This window comes from Camelus ferus, chromosome 11, assembly GCF_009834535.1.
Source record: "Camelus ferus isolate YT-003-E chromosome 11, BCGSAC_Cfer_1.0, whole genome shotgun sequence".
Classification (NCBI taxonomy): Eukaryota; Metazoa; Chordata; class Mammalia; order Artiodactyla; family Camelidae; genus Camelus; species Camelus ferus.
The window spans coordinates 41,943,394-41,955,916 of record NC_045706.1 but is presented as its reverse complement, the minus strand read 5'-3'; the positions used below and the strand labels follow the sequence as shown (position 1 = coordinate 41,955,916).

General features: G+C 36.1%; 2 protein-coding genes across 14 annotated transcripts in view; one reads left to right on the top strand and one right to left on the bottom strand.

The window, feature by feature from the left end:
* The window catches only part of FAM13C (family with sequence similarity 13 member C), a 536,869-nt gene that overhangs the window by 105,578 nt on the left and 418,768 nt on the right, over positions 1 to 12,523 (top strand). For 7 of the 11 annotated variants that reach the window (XM_032491443.1, XM_032491444.1, XM_032491445.1 and 4 more), the window contains 3 exons: positions 632 to 831; positions 2,290 to 2,391; positions 5,567 to 5,691. In XM_032491443.1, the coding sequence (XP_032347334.1) occupies positions 632 to 831; positions 2,290 to 2,391; positions 5,567 to 5,690 (426 nt within the window). In that variant the 3' untranslated portion in view covers position 5,691. Of the gene's footprint in view, positions 1 to 631; positions 832 to 2,289; positions 2,396 to 5,566; positions 7,100 to 9,074; positions 10,649 to 12,523 lie in introns of those variants that run through there. The other 4 variants (XM_032491447.1, XM_032491450.1, XM_032491446.1 and 1 more) reach the window with 4 other exon arrangements.
* PHYHIPL (phytanoyl-CoA 2-hydroxylase interacting protein like) overlaps positions 7,081 to 12,523 on the bottom strand; it is a 46,529-nt gene continuing 41,086 nt past the window's right edge. For 2 of the 3 annotated variants that reach the window (XM_032491456.1, XM_032491455.1), the window contains exons 4-5: positions 10,522 to 10,639; positions 7,403 to 8,146 (exon numbers count right to left, since the gene is read on the bottom strand). In XM_032491456.1, the coding sequence (XP_032347347.1) occupies positions 7,612 to 8,146; positions 10,522 to 10,639 (653 nt within the window). In that variant the 3' untranslated portion in view covers positions 7,403 to 7,611. Of the gene's footprint in view, positions 8,147 to 10,521; positions 10,640 to 12,523 lie in introns of all 3 variants that reach the window. The other variant, XM_032491454.1, reaches the window with a different exon arrangement.

The following is a 12,523-nucleotide window of genomic DNA, read 5'->3' as shown; positions in this document are numbered from 1 at the left end:
TAAGTGTTAACAAATATGAATTTAAGTATACTATAGTACATTTAGACTTCCACAATTCTAAAGATAAAGACGATACTGATTCCTTGTAAGAACATCTTTTGGTTGTGATAAGCATTACCAGAACAGGTTAAGGAGTAACTCCATTTTGTTTTGGCCTTTGTAGAGCTCTTCCCTGAATTTTTCAAGTTTCTGAGTATCCTCTGTATCTGAAAGTGGCCCACATAGAACTTGATTGTGGGTATTTCTGGATGACAGAGTCTGTAGTCCATCTCAGTCCAACCCATGTCACTGTTACGAAGCTGGGGCCCAGGGGTCTGGGTGAAAGGGGAGAACTAGTAGGCACTGTGGCCCAGCCCGGACTGCCTTCCAGACGTCTACGCCTTCGTTAGCCCAGCGAAGAGAGCTGGGTTTGGTGAGCGTTTTAGCCCAGGATGGCTGCTGCTTGGCTCATTAACTTCTGCAAGTTTTTTTGGTGCAACTGAGCAAGGGCTCCTCTTGGTTGCCTCCTTGTGGGTTCTCAGTAGGCACAGAGGTCACTGTTCTCATGATGTCTGTTTACGGTTCCCCTTCCTGTTCTTGCTTCCTCAAGAGGCACTTAGCATTTTGTGACTTTAACTCTTCCTATGATAAGCAGGAGGAAGAAGACTCTGATGAAGACTGTCCACAGGGAAGCCCACAACCTTCTTTGCCAAATCCAGCATCCCACCTCCCTGCTGGCGACCACCTCACCTACCCTAGTGAGACTGAGCCTGTTAGGGTCCTGCTGCCAGATGAAAAGAAAGAAATCAAACAGCCAGCCCTCTCCATGTCCAATTTACACGAGGCCACCATGTGAGTGTGAATCCTAAGTGTGGAGTTTTCCTTTTAACTCCTCTGGTCTGGGGGACCTTATATGTGCACACAAAATTCAGAAGAGCTATTAAACTCTCTAAAAATACTGTCTACCAGAGAGAAGCCTTAAAAGCACAATCTGGTTATCTATCCTCTTGCCAGAAAAATAGGGACAACAAAGCCACGAGGAACCAAGGCTTCTGATCAGATCCTGAAGATGTCATGAATGCTCATGTTCAGTTTGCTACGGTTGCACGTTTTCAGCGGGGTCTGGCTCCAGTGTCATGCTTGGTGCCGTGCGAAGCAGAGTTGCCCTTTGAAAATGCTGGACCAAAAGGAACTGGGATCCAGTGTTGGGTCCACAGCTGTCAAGGCCTTTATCCTAATCTATTCCATTTAGATAAAATGGTTTCTCCAGACTGGGCCTCAAGTAAATGAGCTGACCTTTTTATCCTAATGGCCCCTCAGTCAGGAGCTATTTGGCTATTCATTAATATTATCATTATTGTTAACCATTATTCAGTAGCTGGCATTCCTCTTGATCACTTGGCCTTCTTTGGTTTGTGTATTATAGGCCAGATTATGAGATTTTTCTTTAACGTGTATTATATTGTAGTGAGTGTATGCCCCAAGATAGAGATGGAATCCCCACAAATAAGGAGGCAAGACCAAGGACTAAGTTGTAAGCTGAGATTTGAGTTGTGCTTGTATCAGTTGGTACCCCAGTTTTAGCTCAGGGAAGAGTGACCTGTTTGGAAGCAGAGTATCAATCTTCCTCCCTCCCTTCATTTGCTGGCAGTTCTAAAACAGCTATTCTTAACTTTTGCTGGGTGTTGGACTTTTTTTTTTTTAAAGCAATGCAATCTTTTTCTTTTTGGAAAATGTGCATATATAATTTAAGGAAGTTCACAACATTTCTGAAACCAGATATAAGTTCCCCAGATGAAAATTCCTGCTCTAAATTTCTCTCTTAGGAGAATGGAGTAGAACCTGCAACAGAATTACAGCTTTTTTCTTTGGCTCTTTGTTTCATTCCCAAGGGTTTTGCCATTCTCTCTCTATACTAGATGAAGGGTAGAATTTTCTTTAAAATCTCTTCCTCATGTGCCTCTTAAGTTTAGTCTGTCACCAAGTACTGATGAGTATTCCTCCAGAATGTCTGTCTCTCCCTCATGTGTTCATATGTCCTTTACTCTCATTATTTTTTATAATGGACTCAGTCCACTTGCCTCCTGTCTGTCCTTTCTCTTTTCTTATGACATTGTTTTCATCAAGTTATTTCCTCTGTGATGTGCTCCCTTGGTCAGGCTCTACATGTGCCAAACTTACTCAGAAGACACTCTTGTAGGCAGAACATTTCTACATCATAATATACTTTTGCTAAACAGGTCAGTCAGCTCATGATAATCAGTTACGCTGGAGCTCACTAATGGCAAATACGTGTTTTACCTGACACAGGCCTGTACTTCTCGATCATCTCCGAGAAACCAGGGCTGACAAGAAGAGACTTCGGAAAGCCTTAAGAGAATTTGAGGAACAGTTTTTTAAACAAACAGGAAGGTAAGTATAGGCAGAGATATTTCTGAGCTAATATTTCCTAGAAAACTACTTGTAAGAGTGAGTTGCATTTTTTTGCAGGAACAGTGACTTTATACAAGACCTAAATAATCTGCACAGTGACTTAGACCCAGGATTTGTTTAATGCAACATTCTAATAGTGCTGTTGTTGGGTATGTTTTATGGGAGGCTGTAGCTATCAGGTATGAGACATCAAGATTTTAAAAAAAGGTGAACTTCCCAAGCCCCCAACTTTGCATAATAAATTTCATTATAGCTATTGAATTTATCTAACCCTTTAAAAAATCAATTTTTCAGCCCATATAACTTCTTTGTTCTTAGTTCCTTAGTTCCACAATTTATTCCCTACTTAAATAATTCTTCATTTGCTTTACATTTATCCTTTAAGCATCGGGATCTACCCTTAATTATTTTATTTCAGGAGTTTGGTCAAACGTTCACAGCTATAGTCTTTCTATCCCTTAAATAAATGTTTAGTCACATCCTCTACTTTTCTATGTCAACCCATGATTCTTTATGCACTCTGTTAATTTCTTATAAATTTTGGTGTACCATCAAAATTATGTATGTATATGTAAAAATATAAAAATACAGGTATGTATGTATATATGTATAAAATCATGAGATAAGGGTTATTTATTTACTTCTAGAAGAGACCGAGACAGGTCACTTAGCTGTCCTGAGCCTGTTCCCACAGTTGTAAAATGAAATGATTGGAGTCCCTGGGATTCTTTGGAAAGCTGTCGCTGTCACGTGGGACATCAGTCTTTAACTTTCCCAAAGTCAAATTGTTAAGGTGGCAGAGTCAGTGATGGGCGTCAGTGATACACTCGCTCCTCAGCATTCTTCTCCGTCTAGGTGCCTGCCTCTCCTGAATGGCTTTGACTTCAGCAGCTCGAGGGTTGCCCTGATTGAGAAGGGACTGTTTTCTAAAAGCGGCTTGGAAGCTTAGTCTAGCCACCTCTTAGTAACTTTCCATTTCAGGTCGCCAGTGCTGGCTCGCTCGGACTAGACCTATCAGACTTCTTCCTCTCTGCAAGTACAGAGGTAGCCCACCAAGTGTTCTGGCTGGAATCTTTCCTTCCAGTTGGTGACTAGAAGTCCAAATTACTTACCTTGCTGCTGCTGCTAACTATCTAATGAGGAATGTTATATGGCTGTTAAATTTAGAACATGAAACGTAATTTCTTGTTTGCTTTTTCCATTTCTACTTCTGCCTTTACAAAATTACCATACAATTTTTACATCTTTTTAACCTATTTGAACCCAGGAATTTGAAGAGTTGGAGAGCTGCCCCATGTGTTAGTGGTCCTGCCTAATGGTCTGCAGCAGCACTTGCATGCCTTTCCACATACGGGGAAGTTAATGTTCTGCTTGTTAGCATTCTGTGCACAAGTGAGTCCCAGACCGACTTCACATGCGCCTGATAGTTGACTGAGGTTATATGCCCTCTTGTGGCAACACACTTAAACTAACTGCAGAAGCGGTGCTATGTTACAAGTAAAATCAAACAGTTGAATGGCTAGAAAATATGGATCTTAATCTTATTTTCCTAAAACATTTCATTGGGAAAGGTTAACTATCCATAGGTAAAATAATCATGCAAATGGATTATTAAAAATTCTAAGGTACTGTGAATGTTCTTGGTAATATTCACCATGCAAGAAGCATAATTATATACATATGACATTATTAAGTTATGAGCCAAGAACTGTGCTTAACAGTAGTGTATTTTATATAATAGGAAAACTGCTTAAGGAAATATTTTGAAAAGATTTTCACTCTGGCCAGTGTACCCTGGTTTATTAGCCAAAATGGAGTATGCAGGGCCAGAGAAAATTACATAATGGACTATTAGTGTTTCCCTGTAAATTAGACCATTTTTTCACTTAGATCTGTTTACACAAATTAAGATAGTATTTAGACACCCAGTTATAAGTTTGGCCCAGAACACAGAATGGAGGCAAAGAATTATGTAACTGAGACAACATTTAAAAAGAACCCCGTGTATAGATTTGAGCATTGTTCTCTGTTCTGAACAAGATTATTTCAGGGCAGCATACAGTGTTACACCACAAGTAGATAACTACATTCTTAGGGGTTCTATTTATAGATTAACGGTTCTTTTATTTGTAATCTTATCAGTACTGGGAAAGTAGACAGGGTCTAGGTGGAATGTTCCGTGCTTGCTGCCTGCCCGGTGGTCTAATTGGAGAGTGCTCGTGCTTATTTTCAGTAGCAATTGTGGAGACTTCACGTGTGTTTTCCACCCTTCGTACTTCAAACTTACGGATGGAATATTCTAAAAGCAATTGGCCATCTTTATTAAGTAAGGAGAAAAGACCCTTCTGAGATCCTGAAGTAGCTATTGTCCTTTAGAAAACATATCCTGGCAATCAGTGTATTTTTGTGGGAAGGCAAATAGTTTGAACTCCAGGTGTTACCCAAGTATTCTTCAAAGTAAATGTCAAGAACATGTAGTAGTTAAAATGCATTTTTATAAAAACAGATGCATCATCATGTACCTAGTCTTAGTAGAATTAGTGTGCAAAGGGAATCACTACAATTTAGACTTATAAATTCCTTAAAGGAAATTCTCAATTCTCGGTGGTTCTTCTATACAGTAGCAGAGACAGATACAATAATTACAAGAAAACTTAGAAATATTTCATGTTTTTAAGGTAGATACTGAGTTTTCCTCTTATCACTATAAATTTGTTGTTTCTATTAGTATAATTTCTGTAGTATTTTTTGGTTGATATTTTTAACATCACTCTAAAGACCAAACACTGCACAGCATGGAACTGTGGTGTGGGTAATGGGAGAATGACTAGATAAGAAATGCCTTGAAGGTGCTGATTTTTTTATTTTTTACTCAGACCTTTTCAGTTGCCTCAACATTATATGTCTATGCACTGGATCATATTTGCAAAATACCTATGATACTTAGCTTCTCAAAAAGTACTGCTATATTGAGACCTAGTAACACATGGATGAGGGAGTGAATGAAGATGAAAGGGAAGGGAAAAAAAAAAGATGTAGAAATCAAGTACAAACTGCTACCCTGTCCTTTTTTTCATTTAAGAATTCAAAAAGGACTTTTAATGACTTGGTTCCTTATGAACTAATAGATGGTATTTTTTTTTTTTTTTTGCAGAAGTCCACAAAAGGAAGATAAGATACCCATGGCAGATGAGTACTATGAATACAAGCACATCAAAGCCAAACTGAGGCTATTAGAGGTCCTCATCAGCAAGCAGGATGTGGCCAAAACTATCTGAGGTACAGAAAATGTTTGTGATTGCTTTCACCTGAGAGAGTTGTTTATCTTCCTCTGCCATTCTTGCTAAGTACTTTTGACAACTGAAAACTGAAGCACTTTAGTGGTAGTATTAGCTGTTTTAAGAACAGAAGGGAGTAAAATGGGGGGGGGGAAATACAAGTAACAGTACAATTGGAAAATAAAATTCAGCCTTCTCCAGGACAAGGAGAAAACTCAGTATAATTATGTTAGAAAACAGCTATTTTATCAACTCTAAATAACACAAAGCATCACCATGTTCAATGGGTCACTTGTCAGAGAGAGTCTATTTAGTGTCCAAAGGTTGCTTATATTGACATATGGAAAACAGCATGACTTTAAAATATCAGTAAGAAGAAGAAAAATCTTAATTTCATGTAGGAAGGGATACAGCTAGTAAGAATGTAATTTATTTGAAACTTCTAATAGATTTTTAAGTGACAAAAAAAATTTACTACCTTGTCCCTTAAGTCTGCTAGGCTTTAAGCACCCTAAAATATACTAGAGTGTGTTACTGCTAATTTTTTATTTCTATATAAAAATAGCACAGTATTTTATGTTACTTAAAATTTTACATTTCTGATTACCAAAGTTCATTCTGATAGCATGTACTTTGTGCATTTATCTTTGTCTATAACTGAGAGATGTTTATATTAAAATATTGTATTGAAATTTGAAAATAGGTATTTTGGATAGATGTGTCTGTAGTATATAATTAATGTGATCACAGTTATGATTGCTAATTGTTTTGTTTACTCTAAGATTATATAACTATTTTTCCATTGGGAATACGTGTTTTTCTTAATGTTCCAAGGTCTGTTTGTAAAGTCAAAAAACTTTCTCATGAGCTGTAGTTGTTCCTCATTCTGTATAAAATGAAAGGTTTGGAAAATGGTTTGTTATGACACCTTGGAAGTGAAGCCAGAGTATTTGATTTACTTCATGAACTTTAGTGTATATTGTTTTGTTATTATTTTGTACCAAACCACATGTTTATTACTTTTTGCTTATGTAAAAATAAGTAAAAGGTCAACATTTTTCTCTTAATACCAACAACCATGTTTGTATTCACATTTTCATATAGTTTGGATGGGAAGAGTATTGACTTTTCAGAAGCACACTTTCACAGGGTTATTGTTTTCTCTGTATTTACCTGGTGGTTTATAACTTGAATCAGAATAATGTCCTTCATACATTTGTTTAATTAAGTCATCTACTTGTAACAGGACAGATTACACAGCTATCTGAGGTTTACAAACTACATCTTTGATAAGGGAAATGGTTTCATGACATGTATACAATTGCTATTAAAATGTAACTCTATATATTCTATAAGATTGTAAATATTTTATACAACAATACAAATAAAATATTTTTCTATTATATTTATTATGTTGAAACACAGTAGTTTCCTGTTAGCTAATATAAATAACACTGTCAAACAACAAGTTGGAAGTGCTGACAATTCTAAGCTTCAGGATTTAACTCATGCTGCAATTACACCCTTTCATGCGGTTTGGAGTTATCCCAATATTTGTTCAGTAGATTAAAATGAGTGCATATTTAAACACCATTTATAAGCTATTATTTTGTATTTTGCTAAAGCAGTTTATATAATTGTTTCGTTACATTTGGCATAAAGAAAAAATAAAAACATTGCAGCATCTAGGCAAGAAAGTGTCAGAAGGACAACTGAGGCTATTTCATCATTGAACGTAGTGGGAAGGGTAGGGAATAGGAAACACTAAAACAGCTCTGAATGAAATTTGAAAAGTGGCAGTTTGCTTTTGGTGATAGCGGCATGTGCATGCGTCAGTGGAAAACATCTGGTGATGAAAATGGACTACAGAGGATCAATGCTCCTAAGGGAAGAAAAGGACTAAGAATAAGAAAAGTGGGCATTAGCGTCCAACACTGATATTACAGGTTTTGCAGCTGGGATCTTTCTTTGCATTTGCAGTAGACAAACTCATGAGCTGATGACCAGTGATTTCTGCCACAGTGCCTAGAGAAAGATCCACAGGGTCAGTGTAAATGACTTCTAAAATGACATCTTGGGCATGGTGGTAAACCAGCATCCCATCTTCTTCTGTGCAGGTCAAAAATTTATTATCCTTGGAATTCAGTTGAGGAAGGCGCTGCTTACAAAAATCATCTCCTGGTGATCCCACTGGGGCAATAACAAGAATCACATAATGATAAGCAGTGTACATACAGTAGAAGTCCCCAAAGTATAAGTTAGTATTGGGGTTAAAAAGTTTTTCTGCCGCAACCTCAAACCTGTATCTTCCATAAGGTGAATCCTGGGGTGGTTTGCCAGTATTGAATTCAGTGCTGCAGCTGAAGAAGATGCCTTCTAGTTTTCCACTGATGGGAGAACCATGGCTGCCACTGTTATCCTTGATAGAGGGCTGCATAGCATTCCCATGATGCTCTCTGCAAGAGAAAACAAATGGTCGCTGCTTGGTACAGCTGTGGTAAAGCTACTGATGTACAGCGTTCAATGGTGATAGGCCTGAACGTCAACTGTTTGGTATTAAAAGCCTGAGTACTCATCCATCCTACCATCAGATCAAGGATAATGCATCTTTTGACATTACCTATAGGTGGCTAAATTCTAGCCTTGACCAAATCTCAACAGGCGCTCGGGCTACGAGAAATGCCCTAACACCAGTGACAAACGTCATCTTTGAGGAAATACAATCTAGCACCAGAAAGCGCTGGAGTTCCTATACGTGTCTGCCATCTCAGTGGATTCCTGAAGAGAAAACAGGTGTTTTAAGGACAGTTAGACTACGCAGTGAACTTGAAGGAAGAGAGAGAGCGTATTTTGATTTGGGGTAAGGTAAAGCAATATTCATTTAGGAATTCATTTCTAGAGGAAGATACCAAAATGAGTTCATCCCATGTGAACTGAGTCAATTTATCTAGGGTTTTTGCATAACTCAATGATTTGGAAAGTGTGTCAGCTAAGTGAAAGGTTCCTTTCTATTCAAGCACTGTGAATAACAATATGACATTTTAAATTAATCCTGATAAAGTGTGCACTGATTACAGAGTGCATTACTTAAAAGGATAGGATTCACTGATGCTAACGTAGCTTCAGTTAATACAGCTTTTTAAAAAACCAACGTTGAAAAATTGTACCCATGCTTTGGCAAGTGTGTATATGTGTGTGTGTAAATATATGTACATATACTGCATCAAAATATAATTTACATGGATTTTACAACTATCGTGGAAAATCCAAGAGGTAAATTTCCTTGTTAGTAAATACACCTTTCATACTAATATATTGGAATCAATCATATATACAATATTTTTTTCCATTTTCCATGCTCTCTATCTTTTTTCTTCTTGGAAGGATCTCTGAAAACAAATGGAACAAATTCTAGAGTATGCAAGGACCTGGAAACAGAAGGCCAATTCCCAGAGGACAGAGAAAAATCAGAGAACTGGTGACCTCTAGTGGCCATCTACAGCAAATGCTGGCAATAGTCCAGCAATCAGCCTAGTACCAAAGATGATTTATCCTATTAATGTATTATTAAAGAAAATAGCAACAGTGGATCTTTTATTTCTCATTTTATGCTTAACAAATATAAAGAAATGCCTTTCTTACCAAGTATGTATGGTCATCCCTATTCAACATCAACAGGTGTAGTTTGTGTTGCATCTCCCAGTTCATATTCTCTAAATTAGATGAATGGCATCTGCCATGAACTATATAGACTCAGGTAAATAATTTTATAGCTAAGCAAATTATGGACTAAACTCTGTATAGGATATTCCAACAGAAGGCAGGAAAAATTTTCACAATAAAAAATATAAAAATATATGATATTACAAAGTACTCAATTTGAAGAACACACATGCCTAAATTCATTTCTCTGTGATTCCCTTTGCATTTCCACAGCTTGCAGCTTATTTAGATCTGGAACTACAATTTTGATTTAAGAAAAACTAGAGTTAAACAAAAAATAACAAAACTTCCTAAATTTTTTTCATATACAATCCCGTCAAGAATACTTGAGTTTTAAAGTGAGACTAAAGCGTTTAAAATGACAATTTACAGGGGTTACCATGTAGAAGTTTTAGAACCTATATAGCATTTATCAATTTAAAAGCTTCAGTCTCACTTTAAAACACTCTCCTGAAACTTCCTATAAATATTAAACGGCTGTAAGTATTAAAACTACTTGTAGTGTGAAATTCTTTTGAATTCTTGGAAACTGCTTCCAGGGATAAACATAAGATATCTTAGAAATACTAGATAAACACTAGAATTCAAAAGTAAACAGATTTTCCTCATGAATAATTAACCCAAGATAATGGCTGAGAGATTTCTGTGTAGGCATAAGCCTGAAAATCTCACCTGATTCACCACAGTATTTTATTAAAGGGTCACCCTTTTATTCTCTCATTTTCAGAAACCCATAAGAAAAGGAGAAAATTTAGTAGTTTGTATGAGACAGAAGGCACTGACTTATTGGGAATTAGGGGAGTGTGTAACTGTATATGAAATGCTCATCAGTCTTAACCCTGGAGGTTTAAGATCTTCCACTCAAATTGATAGCAACTGGTATTACAAATGATTGTGGAAAGGAATCTAAGTGATGTGGAAAAAACATCCCACAATCTGACTTTTTCTACTTAATTATTTCTGGGAAATAAAAGTCAGAGTATAATCAACTGTTTTGAGAAGAAAGATGAAATTGCTGTTTCACAGAAGCAGACTCAGGGGAAACCTGAGCTAGGAATTTGGAATGGCACTTAGTAAAGCAAATCAGTGTACATATTTTGATCCTTACCGAATATAGTCAAAGTATTCTTTGTGCTGGTTACGATAAAAAACAGAAAATTTAAGCATCCGTCCTGCAATCACTTCGGCCTTCTCCAACAGCTGTGTTAGATGAACTTTTGAATAGTCTGAAAATAACCAAAAAAAGTCTTATTAAAAATACATTTATCAAAAGCATCAACTACAGGCTTATTACATTGTACACTATTAAAATTTACTTTCAGGAAATTCATCTTAGTGAATAGGAAATTACACTTAAACAGGAAAACATTATCTTTGTGAGGCATATTTTTTTTTCTTTCTGCAAAAGTGTTTGCTATGGTTTATGGTTGCTTTTTAGAATACCCTTGCATTTTTTTTCATTCACTGAAATTAAAGATCCTGAAACCAAAATGTTAAATAAGGAATGCAGATTCTGCATAGCCCAAGTAATGTCAATCAGCACCATACTAGCCTTTCTTTAATCAACTGATAAACCAAATAAAAGATTTATTGTAACCTGCAATCAGTAGCAGATGGAATTTAAAGGAGTAACAGTAAAAATGGTCACTTAATTTACTCCCTAAATCTTTGGAGTTGGCAAGGTAAATTAAGTATGACCATCTTATTGATGCAGAGATGGAGGCTTGTCACAGTTTAATTTGCCAAATGTCCATAAAGCTTGTAACTTAGAGACTAGATCTCTGGCTCCTGATTGGTAGTTCTTGAATACACAAGACTCATGAAAGTCTAAAGCATCTCTCAAACTAATCTGATCTTTTCACCAACTTTTTGTTTCGAAAACTGAGGATTGTTGCCAAACTCTTGTACTACAATCTAGGCAAAAATTTTGGTCTATAAAGATTTTAAGACTTTCCAAACAAGAGAAACCTAGTTGAACTACTCATGGCAGCATACTTTGTTTACTCACTGCTTTACTGGCTCAACAAACATTTAGGTTAGAACATATGATGTACAAGGCATCATGCAAAATTAAATGATCAAGTTAAAAGAAAAAAATATTTTTCTTCCTCTCAAAGAATTCACTGTCTAAGGGAAGAGGTAAATATACAGACAACTATGACTTACAGGGTTTTATCTCTGTCATGGACTAGACTAGAAATTAGTCAGTGGCATTCTGTTTTATTTCCAGTACTCTACACAGTGCATAGCACAATCATGCCCAATAAATTATGAGTGAATTATATGTCTAGATTGAAAGGCATTTTGTATAAAATAGCTTTCTCAAAATGTGCAGAGTCGAGGTTATGGATAAAGTTTATGCAAAATAAGCTATGAATTATTTTGATAAACTGAAATAACAAGCTTTGAACTGCTTAAGCTCCCATTAGATTTAATAAGATCTAAAAATAAAAATGCAAAATAATTCATAAAAATATTGTGGCACATTTAAAAGCTGGCATTTTCCTTATTTATTTATCCTATAATTTCCTTAGAGTTATAGGATGCATCTGAATAAAAGAGCAATAGGGAGATCACTCTGAAGAAAAGTAAGACAACAAGGTTTTTCTTGACAGACGTAGAAATAAAAGATGTACTAATGTAGTTATATATAGGACAGTGAATATGTGTATATGTGTGTATGTATATAGTTATTTCTGAACTGAAAATGCCAGAGGGCTTCTTTATGTTAAAGAAGAAGTAATATTTCACACCTTTCCCTATTGTCAAATCGGGTTTTAGCAGGTAAATTATAGCTTTTTAAAATGAATAAACAACTATGGTATTGTTTGGTGCAGTCCTAGGGAAAATACTATGTATTAAAACAGTGTCAAAAGATACTGTTTAACTGTGTCTTACTTAGATTAAACCTCCCTGGTAGGATGCAATAAAAGTAAATGGAAACGTGTAAATAAGAGTAAACATGAGGTAGATTCCAAGGAGGAATTTTAATTCAGGAAACAGTTGAAAGGATATATTAATTTTAGTATGACACAAATACAGGTAAAAGTCAAATCAGTAAGAATTCTTTACACACTATATAATATTGAAATCTTTAGCTATGTGGTTAC